At 40.7% G+C, this 22601-nt stretch overlaps 2 protein-coding genes across 5 annotated transcripts in view; one reads left to right on the top strand and one right to left on the bottom strand.

Moving 5' to 3' along the window:
* Positions 1-22601, top strand: part of LOC309813445 (uncharacterized protein) — a 172174-nt gene that overhangs the window by 136765 nt on the left and 12808 nt on the right. For 2 of the 4 annotated variants that reach the window (XR_014295498.1, XR_014295499.1), the window contains 3 exons: positions 11104-11344; positions 16774-16944; positions 20250-21711. Coding sequence is in view for 1 of the 4 variants with exons in the window: in XM_082638308.1 (XP_082494434.1) it covers positions 11104-11170 (67 nt within the window). In the remaining 3 variants the exon portion in view is untranslated. Of the gene's footprint in view, positions 1-11103; positions 11345-16773; positions 16945-20249; positions 21712-22601 lie in introns of those variants that run through there. The other 2 variants (XM_082638308.1, XR_014295500.1) reach the window with 2 other exon arrangements.
* ITPR1 (inositol 1,4,5-trisphosphate receptor type 1) overlaps positions 17077-22601 on the bottom strand; it is a 329901-nt gene continuing 324376 nt past the window's right edge. Inside the window, exon 59 of the mRNA XM_082638311.1 lies at positions 17077-18406. Within this exon, the coding sequence (XP_082494437.1) occupies positions 18320-18406 (87 nt within the window). The 3' untranslated portion in view covers positions 17077-18319. The remainder of the gene's footprint in view (positions 18407-22601) is intronic.

The following is a 22601-nucleotide window of genomic DNA, read 5'->3' on the forward strand; positions in this document are numbered from 1 at the left end:
TGCATCGGCAGGCGGGCTCCCAACCACTGCGCCAACAGGGAAGCCCCACTCTTGATTCTTTACTTTGCTGTGCAGAAGCTTTTAGTTTGATGTAGCCCCACTTGTCTGTTTTTGCTTTTGTTGTGTATCCTTTTGGTGTTCAAATCAGCGCCAAGACCAGTGTCATGAAGATTTTCCCCTATGTTTTCTTCTTGGAGTTTTAGAGTTTCAGGTTTTATATTTAAATTTTTAGTACATTTTGAGTTGATATGTATGTATGGTGTAAAATAGGGGTCCAGTTTCATCCTTTTGCATGTGGATATCCAGTTTTCCCAGCATCGTTTGTTGAAGAGACTAACCTTTCCCCATTATGTATTCTTGGTAGGCTTGTCAAAGAGCAGTTGACCATATATGAAGACAATGAGATATTGGTGAGTGGAAAGACACATAGGCCAATGGAATAGAATACAGAGTACAGGAACAGACCAACCACACAAACATGGTCTGATTTTGGATAAAGATGCCAAGATAACTCATTGTAGTAGAGATAGTCTTTTCAAAAACTTGGTGCCGGAATAATCGACATCCATATTTTTAAAAATGAACCTTGTATGTATACAAAAATTAACTAAACATGTGTCATAGATCAAAATGTAAACTTTAAAACTACAGCACTTCTAGAACTTCCTGTTGCATCTGTGACCCTCATGTGGCTATTTAAATGTAAATAATTAAAACTAAATACAGCGTGACAATTCAGCTGCTTAGTTGTTCTAGCCACGTGTCAAGTCCTCAGTGGCCATGGGTGGCTAACTAGAGGTGTGCTGATTAGCTCAGATTACAGCTTTTTTCTTTTTTTTTTTTTGAGCTTGGTGGGAAAGGCTTTTCTGTTTTTCTTAAAATATATTTCATTATTATTCTTTTACATCTTTATTGGATTATAGTTGCTTTGTAATGTTGTGTTAGTTTCTGCTGTATAACAAAGTGAATCAGCTATACGTATACCTGTATCCCCTCCCTCTTGCATCTCCCTCCCACCCTCCCCATCCCACCCATCTAGGTTGTCACAGAGCACTGAGCTGGCCTCCCAGTGCTATACAGCAGCTTCCCACTAGCTATCTGTTTCACACATGGTAGTGTATGTATTGTCAGTGCTAGTCCCTCAATTCGTCCCACCCTCCCCTTCCCTCCCTGTGTCCACAAGTCCGTTCTCTATGTCTGCATCTCTATTCCTGTCCTGCCACTAGGTTCATCAGTACCATTTTTCTACATTCCATATATATGCATTAATACATGGTATTTGTTTTTCTCTTTCTGACTTCACTCTGTATGACAGACTCTAAGTCCACCCACATCACTACATATGACTCAATTTCTTTCCTTTTTATGGCTGAGTAATATTCCACTGTATATATGTACCACATCTTCTTTATCCATTCATCAGTCGATGGACATTTAGGTTGATTCCATGTCCTGTCTATTGTAAATAGAGCTGCAATGAACATTTTGGTACATGATTCTTTTTGAATTATGGTTTTCTGAGGGTATATGCCCAGTAGTGGGATTGCTGGGTCATATGGTAGTTCTATTTTTAGTTTTTTAAGGAATCTCCATACTGTTCTCCATAGTGGCTGTACCAATTCACATTCCCACCAGCAGTGCAAGAGGGTTCCCTTTTCTCCACACCTTGTCCAGCATTTATCGCTTGTAGATTTTTTGATGATGGCCATTCTGACCGGTGTGAGGTGATACCTCATTGCAGTTTTGATTTGCATTTCTCTAATGATTAGTGATGTTGAACATCTTTTCATGTGTTTGTTGGCCATCTCTATATCTTCCTTGGAGAAATGTCTATTTAGGTCTTCTGCCCATTTTTGGATTGGGTTGTTTGTTTTTTTGTTATTGAGCTGCATGAGCTGCTTGTATATTTTGGAGATTAATCCTTTGTCAGTTGTTCCATTTGCAAATATTTTCTCCCATTCTGAGGGATGTCTTTTCGTCTTGCTTATGGTTTCCTTTGCTGTGCAAAAGCTTTTAAGTTTCATTAGATCCCATTTATTTATTTTTGTTTTTATTTTCATTACTCTAGGAGGTGGCTCAAAAAGGATCTTGTTGTCAAAGAGTGTTCTGCCTGTGTTTTCCTCTAAGAGTTTTATAGTGTCTGGCTTTACATTTAGGTCTTTAATCCATTTTTAGTATATTTTTGTGTATGGTGTTAGGAGGTGTTCTAATTTCGTTCTTTTACATGTAGCTGTCCTGTTTTCCTAGCACCACATACTGAAGAGGCTGTCTTTTCTCCATTGTATATTCTTGCCTCCTTTGTCAAAGATAAGGTGACCATATGTGTGTGGGTTTATCTCTGGGCTTTCTATTCTGTTCCATTGATCTATATTTCTGTTTTTGTGCCAGTACCATACTGTCTTGATTACTCTAGCTTAGATTAGAGCATATTTCTATCATCACAGAAAACAGTCTTATGCACTGCTGTTCTAGAAGAAACCATAGGAGAAAATCTTTGGGATCTTAGTTAGGCAAAGATTTCTTAGGACACAAAAATTGTGACCATAAAAAAAAAAAAGGATAAATTGGGTTTCATCAAAATTAAAAACTTACGGTTTTTGAAAAGCTGTGCTAAGAAAATGAAAAGACAATCCACAGACCAGGAAAGAAATATTTTCAAAACATATATTTGATAAAGAATTGGCAACCAGAATATTAAAATTTTTTTCAAAATTCAATAATATCAAAGAAATTAAAAAGTGAGCAAAAAGTTTGAAAAAAACATTTCACCAAAGAAGATATATGAATGGCATATTATTTAAAATTTCTAAACTTATATAGGTATGTTTTGTTGTATGTTTGTTTAATCAACAGTGGTTATCTGGTTGGGAAGTTTTTGGTCCACTTTTGTTTTCTTTATACCTCACTGGATCTTAACTTTTTTAAAAAATTAATTATTTTTTATTGGAGTTAAATTGCTTTACAATGTTATGTTAGTTTCTGCTGTACAGTGAAGTGAGTCAGCTATATGTATACCTACATCCCCTCCCTCTTGGGCCTCCCTGCCACTCCCCCCCATCCCACCCACCTAGGTCGTCACAGAGCCCCAGGCTGAGCTCCGTGTGCTACACAGCAGGTTCCCACTAGCTGTCTATTTTACTCATGGTAGTGTATGTCAAACCTAATTTCCTAATTTGTCCCACCCCCTCTTTCCTCCACTGTGTCCACATGTCTGTTCTCTATGTCTGCATCTCTATTCCTGCCCTAGAAATAGGTTCATCTGTACCATTTTTCTAGATTCCACATATATGCCTTAATATACGATATTTGTTTTTCTCTTTCTGGCTTACTTCACTCTGTATGACAGACTCTAGGTCCATCCACATCTCTACAAATGACCCAGTTTCATTCCTTTTTATGGCTGAATAATATTCCATTGTAAATATGTACCACATCTTCTTTATCCATTCTTCTGTTGTTGGACATTAGGTTGCTTCCATGTCCTGGCTATTTGTAAATAATGCTGCAGTGAATATTGGGGTGCATGAATCTTTTCAAATTATGGTTTTCTCCAGGTATATGCCCAGTAGTGGGATTGCTAGGTCATATGGTAGTTCTATTTTTAGTTCTTTAAGGAACCTCCATACTCTTCTCCATAGTAGATGTACCAATTTACATTCCCACCAACAGTGCAGGAGGGTTCCCTTTTCTCCACACCCTGTCCAGCATTTATTGTTTGTAGATTTGATGATGGCCATTCTGACCTGTGTGAGGTGATACCTCACTGTGTTTTTGATTTGCATTTCTCTAATGATTAGTGATGTTGAGCATGTTTTCATGTGCCTCTTGGACATCTGTATGTCTTCTTTGGAGAAATGTCTGTTTAGGTCTTTCGCCTATTTTTTAATTGGGTTGTTTGTTTTTTTGATATTGAGCTGCATGAGCTGCTTGTGTATTTTGGAGATTATTCCTTTGTCCGTCGCTTCATTTTCAAATATATTCTCCCATTCTGTGGGTTGTCTTTTCATCTTGTTTATGGTTTCCTTTGCTGTGCAAAAGCTTTTAAGTTCCATTAGGGCTCATTTGTTTATTTTTGTTTTTATTTTCATTACGCTAGGAGGTGGGTCAAAAAGTATCTTGCTGTGGTTTATATCGAATAGCGTTTTTCCTACGTTTTCGTCTAAGAGTTTTATAGTGTCCAGTGTTAACATTTAGGTCTTTAATCCATGTTGAGTTTATTTTTGTGTATGGTGTTAGGGAGTGTTCTAATTTCATTATTTTAAATGTAGCTGTCCTGTTTTCCCAGCACCACTTATTGACGAGGCTGTCTTTTCTCCATCGTATATTCTTGCCTCCTTTGTCGTAACTTAGGTGACCATGTGTGCATGGGCGTATTTCTGGGCTTTCCATCCTGTACCATTGATCTATGTTTCTGTTTTTGTGCTGGCACCATACTGTGTTGATTACTGTAGCTTTGTAGTATAGTCTGAAGTCTGGGAGCCTGATTCCTCCAGCTCCGTTTTTCTTTCTGAAGATTGCTTTGGCTATTCAGGGTCTTTTGTGTTTCCATATAAATTGTAAAATTATTTGTTCTAATTCTGTGAAGAATGCCATTGGTAGTTTGATAGGGATTGCGTTGAATCTGTAGATTGCTTTGGATAGTATAGTCATTTTTACAATATTGATTCTTCAAATCCAAGAACATGGTATATTTCTTCATCTGTTTATGTCATCTTTGATTTCTTTCATCAGAGTTTTATAGTTTTCTGAGTACACGTCTTTTTTCTCCTTAGGTAGGTTTATTCCTAGGTATTTTATTCTTTTTGTTGCAGTGGTAAATGGGAGTGTCTCCTTAATTTCTTTTTCTGATTTTTCATCATTAGTGTATAGGAATATCAGAGACTTCTGTGTGTTAATTTTGTATCCTGCAACCTTACCAAATTCATTTTAGTTTTAGTAGTTTTCTGCTGGCATCTTTAGGATTCTCTATGTATAGTATCATGTCATTTGCAAACAGTGACTTTTTTTTTTTCTTTTCCAATTCGGATTCCTTTTATTTCTTTTTCTTCTCTGATTGCCATGGCTAGGAATTCCATGTGTGTTGAATAAGACTGGTGAGAGTGGACATCCTTGTCTTGTTCCTGATCTTAGTGGAAATGCTTTCAGTTTTTCACCATTGAGTATGATGTTGGCTGTGGGTTTGTCATATGTGGCCTTTAGTATGTTGAGGTAGGTTCCCTCTATGTCCATTTTCTGGAGAGTTCTTATCACAAAAGAATGTTGAATTTTGTTAAAAGCTTTTTCTGCATCTGTTGAGATGATCATATGGTTTTTATTCCTTAACTTGTTAATATCATGTATCACATTGATTGATTTGCATATATTGAAGAATCCTTGCCTTCTTGGGATAAATCCCACTTGATCATGGTGTATGATCCTTTTAATGTGTTGTTGGATTCTGTTTGCTAGTATTTTGTTCAGGATATGCATCTGTGTTCATCAGTGATATTGGTATGTAATTTTCTTTTTTTGTGATATCTTTGTCTGATTTTGGCATCAGGGTGATGGTGTCTTCGTAGAACAAATTTGGGAGTGTTCCTCCCTCTGCAATATTTTGGAAGAGTTTGAGAAGGATAGGGGTTAGCTCTTCTCTAAATGTTTGATAGAATTCGCCTGTGAAGCCATCTGGTCCTGGACTTTAGTTTGTTGGAAGAGTTTTAATTACAGTTTCAATTTCATTACTTGTGATAGGTCTGTTTATATTTTCTAATTCTTCCTGGTTCAGTCTTGGAAAATTGCACCTTTCCATGAGTTTGTCCATATCTTCGTGGTTGTCCATTTTATTGTCATATAGTAGTTTGTAGTAGTCTCTTATAATCCTTTGTATTTCTGTGGTGTAAGTTGTGATTTCTCCTTTTTTGTTTCTCATTTGACTGATTTGCGTCCTCTCCCTTTTTTTCTTGATGAGTCTGGCTAAAGGTTTATCAATTTTGTTTATCTCCTCAAAGAACCAGCTGTTAGTTTTATTGATCTTTGCTGTTTTCTTCGTTTCTCTTTCATTTATTTCTGCTCTGATCTTTATGATTTCTTTCCTTCTACTGACTTTGGGTTTTGTTTGTTCTTCTTCCTCTAATTGCTTTAGGTGTAAGGTTAGATTGTTTATTTGAGATTTTTCTTGTTTCTTGAGATGAGATTGAATTGCTGTAAACTTCCCCCTTAGAACTGCTTTTGCTGCATCCCATAGGTTTTGGGTTGTCGTGTTTTGGTGTCATTTGTTTCTATGTATTTTTAAAACTTCTTCGTTGATTTCTTCAGTGCTCTCTTGGTTATTTATTAGCACACTGTTTATCCTTCATGTATTTGTGTTTTTCACAAATTTTTTCCTGTAACTGATTTCCAGTCTCATAGCGTTGTGGTCTGAAAAGATGCTTGATGTGATTTCAATTTTCTTAAATTTACTGAGGGTTGATTTGTGACCCAAGGTGTGATCTATCATGGAGAATGTGCACTTGAGAAGAAAGCGTATTCTGCCACTTTCAGGTGGAATGTCCTATAGATATCAATTAAACCTATCTGGTCTATTGTGTCATTTAAAGCTCATGTTTCCTTATTTACTTTCTGTTTGGATGATCTGTCCACTGGTGTAAGTGGGGTGTTAAAGTCCCCTACTATTATTGTGTTACTGTCCATTTCCCCTTTTATGGTTGTTAGCATTTACCTTATATACTGAGGTGCTCCTATGTTGGGTGCATAAATATTTATAATTGTTATATCTTCTTCTTGGATTGATCCCTTGATCATTACGTAGTGTCCTTCCTTATCTCTTGTAACAGTCTTTATTTCAAAGTCTGTTTCATCTGATACAATTATTGCTACTCCAGCTTTCTTTTGATTTCCATTTGCATGGCATATCTTTTTCCATGCCTTCACTTTCAGTCTGTATGTATCCCTAGGTCTGAAGTGGGTCTCTTGTAGACAGCATATATATGTGTCTTGTTTTTGTATCCATTCAGCCAGTCTTTGTCTTTTGGTTGGAGCATTTAATCCATTTACATTCAAGGTTATTATCTATATGTATGTTCCTATTACAATTTTCTGAATTGTTTTGGGTTTGTCTCTGTGGGTCCTTTTCTTCTCTTGTGTTTCCTGCCTAGAGAAGTTTCTTTAGCATTTGTTGTAAAGCTGGTTTGGTGGGGCTGAATTCTCATAGCTTTTGCTTGTCTGTGAAGCTTTTGGTTCCTCTGTGGAATCTGAATGAGATCAGTGCTGGGTAGAGTAATCTTTGTTGTAGGTTTTTCTCTCTCATCACTGGAAGTATATCCTGCCACTCCCTTCTGACCTGCAGAGTTTCTGCTGAAAAATCAGCTGATAACCTTATGGGGATTCCTTTGTATGTTATTTTGTGCTTTTCCTTTGCTGCTTTTAATATTTTTTCTTTGTTTTTAATTTTTGTTAGTTTGATTAATATGTGTTTTGGTGTGTTTCTCCTAGGGTTTATCCTGTATGGGACTCTCTGTGCTTCCTTGACTTGTGTGACTATTTCCTTTCCCATGTTAGGGAAGTTTTCGACTATAATCTCTTCAAATATTTTCTCAGTCCCTTTCTATTTCTCTTCTTCTTTTGTGACCCCTATAATTCAAATGTTGGTGCATTTAGTGTTGTCCCAGAGGTCTCTGAGACTGTCCTCAATTCTTTTCATTCTTTTTTCTTTATTCTGCTCCTCGGCAGTTATTTCCACCGTTCTGTCTTCCAGCTCACTTATTCATTCTTCTGCCTCAGTTATTCTGTTATTGATTCCTTCTAGTGTATTTTTCATTTCAGTTACTGTGTTGTTTATCTGTATTTGTTTGTTCTTTAGTTCTTTTAGATTTTTGTTAAACATTTCTTTTATTTTCTCAATCCATGCCTCCATTCTGTTTCCATGATTTTGGATCATCCTTACTATCATTACTCTGAATTGTTTTTCAGGCAGATTGGATATTTCCTCTTCATTTATTTGGTCTTGTAGGTTTTAACCTTGCTCTTTCATCTGTGACATATTTTTTTGTCATCCCTTTTTTTTTTGATGGGTGGGATTGTGTTCCTGTCTTACTGGTTGTTTGGCCTGAGGCTTCCAACCCTGGAGTTTTTAGGCTGTTGGGTAGAGCTGGGTCTTGTTGATGAGATGAGCACCTGTGGGAGACCTCACTCTGATGAATATTCCCTGGAGTCTGAGGTTCTCTGTTAGTCCAGTGGTTTGGACTTGGACTTTCTACCACAGGAGCTCTGGCCCAACCCCTCAGGCACGGAAACCAAAATCCTGCGAGCTGCAAAGTGTGGCAAAAAAAAAAAGAAAAAAGTCACAGAACGATAACAAAGAGGAAAATATAAAATAAGATTAGAAAACTAACAGATACGTTAGAAAGAATAGAAAAATAAAAATTTAGATAAAACAACAACCAGAAGGTAAAACAGAACCACAATAGTTAAATTGAGGAGGGGGGGAAAAAAAGCTGGAAAAGGCCTTGGCTTTGCTGGGTGGGGCTTAGGCAGGGGTGGGGTTTAGGCAGTGGGCAGGGCTTATGCTTAGGACCCACAGGGCTGGAAAAGGCAGGGTGGGGTGGGGGGTGTTGGGGGGGTTTAGCCTTCATGCAGCAGGAGGGGCCCAGGAGTGCCCCTGGCCTTGGAGGGCAGGGGAGCAGGTCCAGGACCCCAGCAGGCTCACTGGGCCCGAGTGGGCGGGAGAAGTGCTAGGCCTGTTGCCCACATCCTCCGATCTGGAGGGCCCCTCCCCGTTGACCTCTCTTCTTCCCCCCTCCTCCCTCCTGTGCCCCTAACACCTGCGTGGCTGGAGGGAGCCCCGGAAATCAGGGGACCAGACCTGGAAGCCCAGCAGGCTTCCCAGAGCCAAGTGGGTGGGGGAAACACCTGCGGTGCTTCCCCTTATCCTCCGGCCCAGGAGGGTGCCCCCCATTTGCCTCTCCTCCTCTTCCCCCCTCCTCTCTCCCTCCTCCACCCCTAGGACCAATGTGGTCTGGACGGGGCCTTGAAGGGCAGGGACCCAGCCTGGGAGTCCAGGCTTCCCGGGGCTGAGTGGGCCTGGGATACGCCCGCCACACCTCCCCAATCCTCCTGTCCTGGAGGCCCCCTCCCGCCCGCCTCCCTCCTCTGCCCCTAGGACCAACACAGCCCACAGGGGGCCTCAGAGGGCCCAGCCCGGGAGCCCCACAGGCTTCCTGGGCCTGATAGGGCAGGGGAAACGCCTGATCCTCCGAGCCCCCCAGGGTCTCTCCAGGCATGGGAACCCCTCCTGCCTCGAGCCACCCCTCAGGGGTGCTGGTCCTGTCCAGCCTCCATTTCTCCTCCCACCTCAGTGCCCCCAGGTCCTACCCAGTGGCTCGGGGGTTCCTCCCCTCTCCTTGGGCATCGATGTCCCGCACCAGTGTCCGGCAGGCACCCTAGTTGTGGGGAGACGCAAACTCTGCGTCCTCCCCTGCTGCCGTCTTGACTGTGCCCCCTCTTAACTTATTTGTGAAATGCTAATCATTACAAGTAAAACCTGAGGTGATAAAAACTCTAATAAGCGGTGTGTGTGTGTATAAAAGTAAACACATTTTTAATAGCTGTTTCTGGTTCTCCAAGAGTACCAATAGTGAAAGTAAAAGGAAGCCACAGACGGTCTTGGGTAATCATATGTAGCTTCATCATTCTCTATGGTCATGTTAATTAACTGACTTGTTCAGCCTGTTTGGACCATAAGAAAATGTGACCTTCCCAACTGTATTCAAATCTGTCAAGCGTGAAAACAGGCGATTTGTTTTTCTTGTCTTAAACCTAAACAACTGCCTGGTTTCTGCTTAGGCAAATGTGGTAGGCAGAATAATGGGCCCCTTAAAGATGTCCAAGTCCTAATGCCCAGACCCTGTGAATATATTACCTTACACGGCAAAAGGGATTTTGCGGTTGTGATTATGTTAAGGATTTTGAAATGGGGAGATTTCCTGGTTTATTCAAGTGGGACCAATGTAATCACAAGTCTCCTCATAAGTAAAGGAGGGAGGCATAGCATCATAGTCAGTGTGATAAAGGGTGTGAAGGGACTCGACTGGCCATTTCTAGCTTTACAGATGGGAGTAGGCAACGAGCCAAGGAACGCAGGCAGCCTCTAGAAGCTGAAAAAGGCAAGGAAGTAAATTCTCTGCTAGGGCCTCCAGAAGGAATTCAACCCTGCCAACCTTTTTTTTTTTTTTTAAGTTTTTTTTAATTTTTTGATGAAGACCATTTCTAAAGTCTTTATTGAATTTGTTACAGTATGTTTTTTGTTTTTTTGTTTTTTGTTTTGCAGTATGCAGGCCTCTCACTGCTGTGGCCTCTCCCGTTGCAGAGCATAGGCTCCGGACACGCAGGCTCATTGGCCGTGGCTCACGGGCCCAGCCTCTCCATGGCATGTGGGATCCTCCTGGACCGGGGCATGAACCTGCATCCCCTGCATCGGCAGGTGGACTCTCAACCACTGTGCCACCAGGAAAGCCTTGTGTTTTTTTTTTTTTTATGTTTTGTTTTTTTGGCAGTGAGGCACGTGGGATCTTAGCTCCCTGGCTAGGGATCGAACCTGCACGCCCTGTATGGAAGACAAAGTGTTAACCACTGGACCACTAGGGAAGTCCCCTGCCAACCCATTTTAGACTTTGATAGACAAGCCAGCACAGGTTTATCTGTTATAAGAATTGAAAGAAGGAAGAGAGATTGGGGTTGCCTAGTGAGAGGGAGGGGGCAGTGAGGGATGGTTTGGGGTTGTGAAGCAGGACTCCTGGGGCCAGAGGCATTATGATTATCGGATACTTATAAGATTAAATGGTCCGCAGCAAAAAGGGTAGTGACTGCCTGATCTTTTGTTGTCTGTGCAACTCCTTTTGGGCCACTGCTAAATAGTCCTTCCTTAGTGAAAGACTCCTTATTGGCCTTGGCTCCAAAACCCTCAAGCAGATTATGTGAAGGTTCACAATCTTTTTTCCCCCTCAAGTGTCTTGAGCCTCTTTACTGGCAGGAATTGTACTAGGTACTGAATGAAAAGAGCTAGTTACAGCCCTTACCCATAAGAACTCTTACTTTGCATCTCTTAGAACTCTTACCTGGTATTTACAGGTCTTCCCCAAACAGGTGGACAGGTGGAGGCCCCAGCACCTTTTCGGCAGGATTGCACCCGGCATAGTGAAGTGTTGGCCTAGAGAGGAAGGTATATGATACAGTCAGCCCTCCAATCTTTGGATGTGGATCCTGTGGCTATGGAACCCGAGTAAATGGACGGCCGATTGTACTCCTTAAGTAAAGGACATGAGCACCCGCGGATTTTGCTATCCACGGGGGTCCCCATGGATACCGAAGGGTGAGTGTATATCATCAGATGATCTGCCTTTGAATCCCAGGTCTGATGTTCTCGTTTGGCCAAATCACTTCACCTTTCTAAATTGATTTCTTCTTCTCTAAGTTAGGGAGTTATCAGGAAGGGGAAAAAATAAAGGTGTTTTAAAAGCTGGTTGCTCTTTGAGTTGAAAGCTGAAGACAGATGAATTATAGTCTTTTTTCGTTCTGTCAAGGTAAAGGGCTAATCTAGAGGGAGGGGTTGGGACCAGGGGGCTTAAATTGTTCTGTATAATAAACAAGAATTTTTAGCTTTTACTTGAAGCTGGAGGGAAATTTTTTTGTTTGTTTTTATTTTGCTTTTGTTTGGGCAGGGGTGGTGAGAGAAAGTGGGTCCTAGAATTAGGCTCGAGGTAAGGATACAAATGGCTACTCCACTGGCAGAAAAGGAAGGGGGCAGAGAGCTTCAATGTCTGATTCTCAGTTTTAAATAGTTTCTTACTGTTTACTTGTTATTTATTTATTTGTTAAAATCTTCCTCTACTAAAGGTCTGCTGTTCACAACACCCAGGTGTTAATGTGTTTTGGAGACAGAGTAGGGATGGCTGTGTCTACACTAGGGTGGAGGGGAATAGAGAGAGGGGAGATGATGAGAATTAGGTTGCAGTCAGGATTTAGGATGAGAAAGTGACAAGGAATTATTAGGAAGTTGTAAGCACTCACCTTAGGATCCTTGAAATTCTTAAGGAAAGTCCTGGGCTTGGTACAGTTATGTGAGATAACGATCTAAAATTTGCATTTGAATGTTAAAGATGGTACAATTTAGGACCCTTTACGTGTCAGGGATAATACCTACTTAACAGTGTTGGGAGACTTCTACCTAAATGAGAATGTAGGTAAAAGCACTTCATAAACCAAGGAAATACATCATCACCCCTAAGATAAAGTGTCTTCCCATGAAGATTTTGTAAAAAGGAAGTCAGACGTAAATTCAACTCTGATCACAGATATGAGGATAATTATCCGGAAGTTATGAGCTCTATAATAGTTTTCTTTCTTTATGAATTCAGTTCAAATGGATAGTAAAAACAATTTGGATGTTAAAGATATAGTTTTTAAAAATGACTCAATATGTCCCAAACATGTCATGTTAAGACTTGGGGGTTTAGGATCCCACTGTAATAACTTCAGGCCCATCTGGTAGGAAGAGAAGTAGCTTTGGTCGTGCAGTATTTAGCTGACATCGTGGATCGGCCTGAGCACAAGGAAATGATGATGTTGCAGAGGAATGGGAAATGACACGTGTCGGGTATATACGCGACACTTGACATATATTGTCTTTTTTAAAGCTTATTGCTGCCCAAAGAAGTAGTAGCGTCTCCAGTCTTTAGATGGTGGTTGGGGGAATGGGCAGGGTGTGTGTGTATGTGTGTGAACATTACAGTGATTAAAGAACTTGCTTAAAATCATAGCGTTGAAGTGGTAGAGCTGGCATGAAGACTCTTACCAGCCTCAAGGTCCAGTTCTTTCCCTCCCACCATGCTGCCACGGGGGCCCTGAAGTAAACGAACACTCAGCAGCCGAGCCTTGTGTGGTTCTGCTTCCTTGTCCCAGTGTCATATCGCATCTTAATTGTTTTTCTTCTACAGAGCATTTACAGAAAGCTTCTGACAAGACTTCATGAGATGTTATAGGTGACAAGTATGTGGGAAAAAAGATGAAATCATTAGCTGAATGAAGTTCTGGAGTGGACAGGTTAAATTCCTGGATTGCCTAAAGTTTCATTGACATGGGACCAGCCGTCTTTCGTGAGGTCCTGACAGAAATGCTGGCAGACTCTTTCCATTAGTGGCTCTTGCATACAGTATGCGCTTCTTCTGTTGTGGGATTCTTTTTTTTGTTGTTGTTGTTCAGAATTCACCTTAGGGGTTTTCTCAAACTCGGCATTCTTAATCTATAGTGGTTTTTAGCTTTCTTTTTTCTTTCCAGACTGCGTGAATGATGCAGTTTCACTTCTGGGTGTTAGGATTCTCTTTCACACTGGTTTGTCATGACCTTAAAGTATTTTAAGTTTCTCTTTGCATTAATTTTTTTTTTTTTAATGTAGTACCCCAGTGAGCTAGAGATTTGTTTTACCAAATGAGTTTAAATCACCAGCAGCCGGAGAGTTGTCCACGAGCGTTGTCAGACTTGACCAAATGTAAAAACCTGCCAGTGGTCCTTTTCTTTTCTTCAACTTGGTAGGTTTTGGAGTCCAGACTCGAAGGCTAGTTACGCTTCTGCATCAGCCTTTAGGTTGTTAAGAGTTGCCAAAGGTGGCATACAATACCAGGGATGGAGAGTTGTTTGTTGCCATGATCAGAGTGGTCTTCGTTTATAATTGCCATCCTAGCTCTCCCCTGTAGATAACTGACAAGTCCTAAGAGTCGTTCTGAGCTGCAACCACCCACAAAAACCACATGCATGGCATTTTACTCAAAACTTTACTTTAACCACTGCTTTGTGATGCAAAACTGGTGGAATTTTGGGTACTTTCTGTAAAATCGAAATCTTTACGGGGGTTTTCCAGCATTCTAGTTGATTGTTAACACATGATCACTGTAACGAAGAGAGCAGAGTTGGCTAATCAACACCGACTTCGGTGGTAGGTAGGATAGGATGCCCGTCTGTATGGAATCTTTCAACGTGGAGAAAGCCACGGTGACTGAGAGAACAGATTTTCCTTTTGAAAAATGCAATTAAATAAGAGATATTTATATGAGATTTGTAGTTGTAAAAGATAGAGATTTTAGGAGCTTCTTATCTTTGCCACAAAGTTTTCAGTCTTGACAAAGTAATCATATTCAGGACTTTCTAAATTGTAGATCCTCTTATGAAAGATTTGAAAAGAAAAGGAAATCCATTTGTATTGTAGGACAAAATACAGTTCTGCATAAGAACTTTCTGTAAAGGGAGAACTGTTATGGGAAACTGATTACCGATAAGATACTGTAGCCCGTTTCTGGAATGGGGACAGCAGGTGGAAGAGCTCTCTCTCCTGTTAGCTGAGTCAGGAGTGCTTTGTTTATTCTGGAGCTAAGCCCTTGGGCAAGTCACTTTACCACTGTAAGGCTCAATTTCTTACCTTTAAAATGAAAGCTCCACTCCCGTTCTATGGTTTGGTAGATAAGAACATGTTGTCTCAAGAGCCTTCAGTAGGAGTCCTTTGTTATTATATCCTGTCTTCTGTAAAGGTGACTTTTACTGTCATGTAAATTAAGCCTTCTATGAAGCACATTTTGTTTTTTAAAATCTGTGAAAACATTATTTTAGCAAAACTCAACTCTACTTGTGTAAGTATGTAGTTGTGCTCCTTTTGTATTTAATAGTATTGAAGGACTAAATTTCTTTCTATGTAGCCCAGAAGTCAGACTAATGGTCTCATGATTAGCCTTAAAATAACTATCAGAAACTTTCAGGCTGTTTCTCATTAGTGCATTATCCCAACCAACCGTAGGAGGAGGATACAGAAATCTATAATTGAGTTTTTTTAAAGTTAATGAATTTATTATTTATTTTTGGTTGCATTGGGTCTTTGTTGCTGCGCGTGGGCTCTCTAGTTGTGGTGAGCGGGGGCTACTCTTCGTTGCGGTGCGCAGGCTTCTCATGGCGGTGGCTTCTCTCGTTGCAGAGCACGGGCTCTCGGTGCGCGGGCTTCAGTAGTTGTGGCACATGGGCTCAGTAGTTACGGCTCGGGGGCTCTAGAGCTCAGGCTCAGTAGTTGTGGTGCACGGGCTTAGTTACTCCACGGCGTGTGGCATCTTCCCGGACCAGGGCTCGAACCCGTGTCCCCTGCATTGGCAGGCAGGTTCTTAACCACTGTGCCACCAGGGAAGCCCTATAATTGAGTTTTGAATGTGATAATTCCTTAGTTTACTGTGAAGATCGTGTTAATTTCTCACTAGCACGTAAGTAAAGCTTTGTTTAGTTTGCTACTGCAAAGACTGAGTTGCTGGTTAGCTTCCACAAATAAGGTATGCTTGCTTTATAATTTATGTTAGGAAATGTTTAAACAGGGTGAAAGAGCAGTTTTTACAGGAGCAAAATCAAGCAATCCGTTTTCAGAAAGTAGAACCAAATAAAACTGACTGAAGAACAACCAGTAATGAGCTTGGAAACAGGTAGGTTGAATCAATTTTTTAAAAAACAAAGTGAAAAGCGTTGTATTTTGTGTGCGTGTGTGAGGAGTCAGGGCGCACAGCTCTAAGAGTATTTGCGCAGGATGCACTATCGAGTAAAGCTCTAGGGCTCACCAGGGCGGAAGCTGTATCTGCAGGGGAAACAAGGTTCATCACTACATAATTTCAGGGACATAAGTAGAAACGGGCCAGAAAATATAAACGTTAGAAAAGTGGAACGGAATTTCCCAGACCCTTTGACTTAACACGTGGTTTAGTTAAGGAAGTTGGCAAAATCTTCAAATATGAATCCGTGCTACAGCAAACTTTTAAAATTAAATAATCAGAGCCAAAAAGACTTTTTGCATGTTAGTAGTATGCTATCACATTTGTTTCTTAGCCCGATAGCACTAATTCTTCACCTCGGTGAGTAACTTTGAAGGTGACTTGGACCTTGATCCTTAAAGTAGAAGTGTTGAAAAAGCGATGTCTGGAGAAAGGTGAAATCACAATCACACATCAAAGGCTGTAGGAGTTATAACTTCAAATTTTATGTTTCAGTTGTACCAGCTTTGTGTTCACACGCAAACTCCAAGGGTAGGATCTACCGCTTGTAGGGTGGAGTGGCATTCCAATTCCATTTATTTTCTGCTGAAGCTGGCGAGTTGAATGAAGATTGTATCTCAAGTGACAGGATTCGAATGAAACAGGACAAACCTGTAAAAGCTGCAACCTGAACATGTCATTGCAGAACTTTGCAGTGAATGAGATGGGACAGGGCTTGGGAGACAAACCACACACACTGCCTCTCCGTGCCGGGCAGCTCAGGAGATCGAAGGGAGATCCATGGGGAGCAAGTCCTTGCTGGCTGGAGCTCACATTCGGGGAAGGTTGGGGGGGGGGTCAGCATGGAGCGCCGATTTGTTTATAGATACAAGTACGTATCTATCTTGGGCTTGGCTTATTATGGAAAAATTCTATGGAGATGCGCTGCACTGACTGGAAAATTATTCACTTTTTTTTAAGTTACCAATTACAAAGTAGAAGCATTGGTTTTGAAACTAGTCATTTAACTGGAATTTAATCACGACCTAGTTCCCAGCATTGGATGGTAATGATCCTTATTTAGCAAAGCACAGAGAAAATCGGTGTTTGTTAAAAGAGCAACCACGGTGGGCAGTGCTCTCAGGAGGGGACGAGTTAGCTTCTGTAAAACATTTTCAACTGTCTTGAAGGACTCTGACCGCTGGGCATGAGTGAGAACTAACCTCCCTGTTGGTGATTCTTTGCACTGCAGGTAGCAAGTTGCACGTCCCCCAGGGAAAGTGCAGGAGTGGGAGCCTTACCATGTGCTACGGTGCTCGTGACAGTCTGCTTGGCAGTCACTTACCGAGAAGAATGAATGGCTGGCTGCTGTATAAACCCTCCCCCATAGCTCTTCAAGTAGTTCTCAGCTATCATTAATCAGGTAAGCATTTTTGGAATTAATCTGGTAGGCAAACCAGTTATACTTTAAATTGGTCCTAAAGAAAATATATAATTGGAATAGCTGTTGTTATGACGCAAAGAAATGTCTAAATGAAAGCCACCAGTCGGTCGCTGTATTTTATTCTGCATCATTTATTAAATATTATTTTTATATCTGCATTTACAAACTTTACTCATTTCAGAACTCTGCTTTCAATACATGTTTAACTTTTTTTGTAGAGAGATTGTCTTGTAAAATGAGATCCATGTACAAAACTAGGCAACAGATATAAAAGTTTCCTTTCATACTTTTTCATCCATCAAGAAAAGAAATAATGTGACAAAGAAATAAAACCCAAATGTGGCTCTTTCACAAGAATAACATGTCAGTGTTCAAACTATGAGCTCTAATGGGATAGATCATATTTCATCTTTATATGGATGGATATAGTTTAATACTTCTTAGCTACTGTAGCATGTTGGTTCAGATGAAGAAAAACAATCAACTCTACTGTTTGGACTAGATAATCTGGAGCCCATCCATTACTCATTGCTTTATAACGTGACACCAAAATTCACCTAGGAGATGACACTGATTGGCTAGCAGTATGCATTTACCTCAAACGTGGCATTAAAAAGTTCCCTTTAAGAAATTCACTGACTTGGCAAACTAAAGTCTGAGCCTCTAATTTAGCTCTCTTACTTAAAGAAATAGTTTAAATGATCAATTCAGAAGCCTTAAAGTATCTTTGAAACTAAAGTTGCTTTTCTTAACATGAATGCTGACTTGACAGTTCGTAGGCTTGGAGCACGGCCACTACGAGACAGAGGCAGTAGTGTCACCACAGGAGAATTGTATGGTACAAAACTCACTCTTAATATGATTTTGGCAGCAGCATCATTTGATATGTAACCATTTATTACATACTATTAACACACCAGCTTCAAAGATGTGCACGCCCCTTAGGCTACTCAGGAGTTACAAATTTATTGTGATTGCATAATTGGTATTGCACAGTTCTATAAAAAACATAAATACTGGCTATTCTAGTTTTAAATACAAAATACATGTCATATACTTTTAAATCTATAATGTGGTTCAAGTGCAAATCAGGTGCTTTCTTTAGTCCTTCCAAAAAAGGCATTTTTTAATATTTTTGGCACAAATGAAATTTCATCGTGCCAACAATTCTAATTACAATACATATGTCCAAACCTTGAGAGTAGCAATCATATACATACAGTATAAAACTGAGTATTTACAAATATACTAAGCATAAATGTAACCTCTGTGGGTGAATCAGACCGAATTAGCCATACCCACACTAAAAATAATTTAAAACGGTAAGTAAGTACGATTCCTTTGTTTCCTTTGCTTATGCTGGTTGCTGTGGGTTGACGTTCACGTGAGGAGGGTGTCCTAGAAGACCAATTCTTTGTTTCTGCTTCCTTTGTTCTGTCATCTGGAAAGTTAAAAAGTTTCATCATTAGACCCAGACACTTCCTGTACGTCAGATCATATACTCAACCATAGATCACCGCTGTGGTTATGGTTTATACTGAAACCCACTTTCTACAAAACACAGTGTACTGTCAGTATATCAAACACAGAACTTCAAAAAGGACATCTTCCTAGGCAGAATGGGGAATTCTGTGCCTTAGGCAATGTGACATTCAGAAACTTTGCTTTCTCCTTGTTTCATAAAGGAACAAAAAAACAGTTAAAGCACAAGATGCTTGATCGTCGCCCAAATCCACTTCCAACTGATAGCTTTGTATGATAGTAACAGCACACTAAACTGTCAAGAAAAGCAGTGTGTTTAAGATCCTAGGTTTAAGAGAGATTAAGTCCACCGTCTTCAGGGGGTCTTGATTCCTCTCCAGTGACTCTTGGGTAGTTTTGATTTGCGAGAAAAAAATCACACAGCCTTTCTAGGGAGATGAGGAATGTCCTCTCCTCTGAGGTCCAGGGTGACTAAATAACATAATCATGGCCTGGCGCTCAGTGGTGACTATTCCTTGCCACCCTACAGACACTAAGGTCAGGAAAGACCATTTCCTAAGGCTGGTCAAATGAAACAGTGCTTTCAAAACCCAAAACAAGAGGTTGGTACCGTTTATTTTGGCTGCCGAACTAATAAATCAGTTCTCATATTGACAGGTATCTAGCTCTCTTCTGGCTATTTCAGGGCATAATTAATTCCCTGCATTCACATTTCTCATAACCCAGTTAGTCCTATCTTAGGATTTGATGCTGGGCATCAAATATTTTGGTACAAAATATCCTGAGAACATAAAATAAGATTAACTTACCTAGGTTCAATTTTAAAGTGGTTATTTTTTCTTAAACATAGCCGTTTTCCTTTCACATCAAAATACTATTTTTAGGCTCCTGTGAAATGCCTTCAGTTATATTTTAGAAGAGAAGATTTACAAGGAGTGAATATTTCCAAAAGGCAGCTTTTTATAAAGCCTTTTATAAAGAGTTGCATTAGGATATTCCAGCTAGCCTCTAAAGTTTCCTTGGATGAGTGACAAGTCGTGAAGGGAGGTGTCACACCCTATACTACACAGATTCAGCTGCGGAAGCAGAACCTCACGTGACCCGTGGAATAAATTCACAAGTAGATTGTAATGCAGTCAGTAATTCACTCATCTCACTGCCTGATACTTCATGTGCTTAGCCCCAGAGTTTCACCCCCTGACTAGCCTCTCCGCAGGTAGCCTTGAGAGGGAATCCAATAAAACTTAACTAAACTTAATAATCACCACATTCTCACAGATGTAGGAATCGTGGTGGGCTCAACCCGTATTGACAGATACTTTAGTCAAAGCTTCCATTTAAGGATGCTGCGATTTTTCTGCTGTAGAAGTTGGCCATTAAAGCTTTTCCTGAAATTTTTCCATAAATAACTACGTGCATTTGAGATGACCTTTTATGTACATGCATCTTCACGCCTGTTTGTCGGATCAGCTTTTTGTGACTTTTCAATCTGTTGGCTCTTCCTTCTCTTAAACTTAAGAGCTTCTAAACTGGGTTCCTTATAGCAAATGAGTCTGCAACTGAAGGCACACCTTCCTTCCCTCTTCGACAGGTTATCACCTGATAGCCCAGTGGAGGTCCGATTCTGATTTTCCAAGGTTGTCTTCCTGAAATAACGATCGCATCACTCTCCCTGCATCACAAACCTTAAAGCTCCCTACTGCTGTAGGTTAGTGGCCCAAACCTTCGTCCAGGCAGTCATATTCCTGGTAATTTCAAGAACCTAGTACATACCTATCTAATTTTGTTTTCTGTTTCCCTAGAATAATGGTTCTTAAACTTTGGTGTGCACCAGAACCACCTAGAAGGCTCCTTAAAACACAGATCCAAGGGTCCACAAACAGAGTTTCCGACTCAGTAGGCCCAGGTAGGTATTGGTGTTACTGATCTGGGACCGCTGCTGCTCTAGAAGAGCTCTTCACTGATTATCTCAGAAACAGGCCAAGATCACTGTGGTTATATTTTCATATACTTGAATACTTAAAAAAAAAAGTATTTTGGGTAAATGTATTATTTTTCTCAAAATAAGACCTTGGAGAAGATTCTCTGCAGTTGAGCAGGTGGTCGGTACACAAATCTGACTGCCTGGATTCTGTTCTGATCGACCATGGCCTTTTAGACAGAATGGCTACCATTTAAGTGAGTAATAAATGGTAAGGAATTGGGCAACTGCTTAAGTATTGGTCCCTTTTGGCAAGGTCATCATCCAGTGATAATTATATAGGAAGAGTAATGAAAACAAAACCCCCTAAAGGACTAAATCTGGCCTATAAGAAACCAAGCTCAACACTGCTGGCCAGTTGTTTCCCTGGCCCCTTAGTACATATTCTCACATAACTTCTGGCTTTATTAGCTCAATTCAGCCTACTTACCTATCGGTCTTCATAGATTCAAACGCACTATATATGTTATTTAAGGCATCATCGTTATCTTTTACTACTACCTATATCAAAACACAGAAATAATGACCAAAGTCTATCCTTAGCATATTCTCACAATGTATTCTCTCTGGACATTTGAAACAAAACTGACTAGATAAAAATATCCATCAGGGGCTTCCCTGGTGGCACAGTGGTTAAGAATCCGCCCGCCAATGCAGGGGACATGGGTTCGAGACCTGGTCCAGGAAGATCCCACATGCCACGGAGCAACTAAGCCCGTGCGCCACAAGTACTGAGCCCGCATGCCACAACTACTGAAGCCTGTGCGCCTAGAGCCCGTGCTCCGCAACAAGAGAAGCCACCGCTCGCCACAACTAGAGAAAGCCCACGCACAGCAACGAAAACCCACCGCAGCCAAAAATAAATAAACTTTAAAAATATATATATCCATCAGATTCACGTCTAAGGTGGTAACTTCAGTCAAAATTCTAATACTGAAAAAGCTACTTTGATTAGGGTGAAATGTCTCATTTGTAGTAGATACGTTTAAAATCCTCAAAATCTACATTTAGCTAAGGATGAATATTTGAAGCAATATCCTTCTTCATAATCTATATACAGACTAACTTGAATTTCAGCATTCCTTCTTTTGACTCAGTCTAAACAAGAAGCAAACGATACTGGTAGCTTTACAAGTCAGATGTAGCCAAACATCTAAAAGATCTTGCATGAAAATACGGAGAGTGGAGTGCAAATGGGCAAAATTTACTCCACCGCTACCGGCCTCCAAACGATTAAGGGCTGGCAATAATAGCAGGGAAGGTTCAGCAACAGCACGTGAAAGCCGCAACCTGCTTTCCTGTCACAGTGAGGTCGTGGCTACTCAGGTTCTAAACAACCAGGAAACTCCAGTCCTCAGAATTGCGCTTCACAGTCCTATGAAATCAGTCACGCTCCTAACGATGAGCCTAAAATATTCAGAAATAAAACTGCAGCATCTCTTGAACACAGTTACATCGGTTTAATATAAATATACAGATATTCACACTCCCGATCCTTAGGGTGCTGTTCTCTCTAGTTCATCTGGCAAACTCTCAAGCTTTGAAACCAAGTTCCTGCATTCCCACCTCTGAGAGGGTTTCCGAGGCGTTGCCTCGAACCCTCTCCCTGTGATCAGGCTGAATGAAGTGCTCCCTTTTCTCCACTCCCAGGGCAATCTGTTCAAACCTCTGTTACGTACTTACCATGTTGAATTATAATTTATTTGTTTACTTGTTTGTCTCCCACTCTAGGCTGTTAGTTCCTTGAAGAAGGAGAATTGGTTCTATTCACCTTTGTAACCCCAGTACCTAGGGCTGCACCTGGCAAATAGGTGTTTCATAAATGATAGTTCGAAGAACAAATGACCCAGAGCACAGTGCCATTCCTTGAGCATGCCATGCGTTTTCATGCCTTTGCTCATGCTGATTCCTTTCCTGGGATGCCCCCTGCTGCATTTCTCAGCTAGCTCAGACGTCACCTGCTCGTAGGACTGTAGAAGCTAAACTCCTCCGACCCTCTAAGGCCTCACACGGGACTGCCTGCCTACTTCTCTGTGCTCCTTTGTTCACAAATGAAACTCACTTCATTCCTCGGGCCATGGAACTTTTCCTACTGTATCCTAACATTAGAGGTCTGCTTCTCTCTGGATCAGTTACAGTATCCTAGAGGGCAGGTGTTACCAAACGCCTCTCT

Source organism: Mesoplodon mirus (assembly GCF_964341445.2).
Source record: "Mesoplodon mirus genome assembly, chromosome: 12".
Lineage (NCBI taxonomy): Eukaryota > Metazoa > Chordata > Mammalia > Artiodactyla > Ziphiidae > Mesoplodon > Mesoplodon mirus.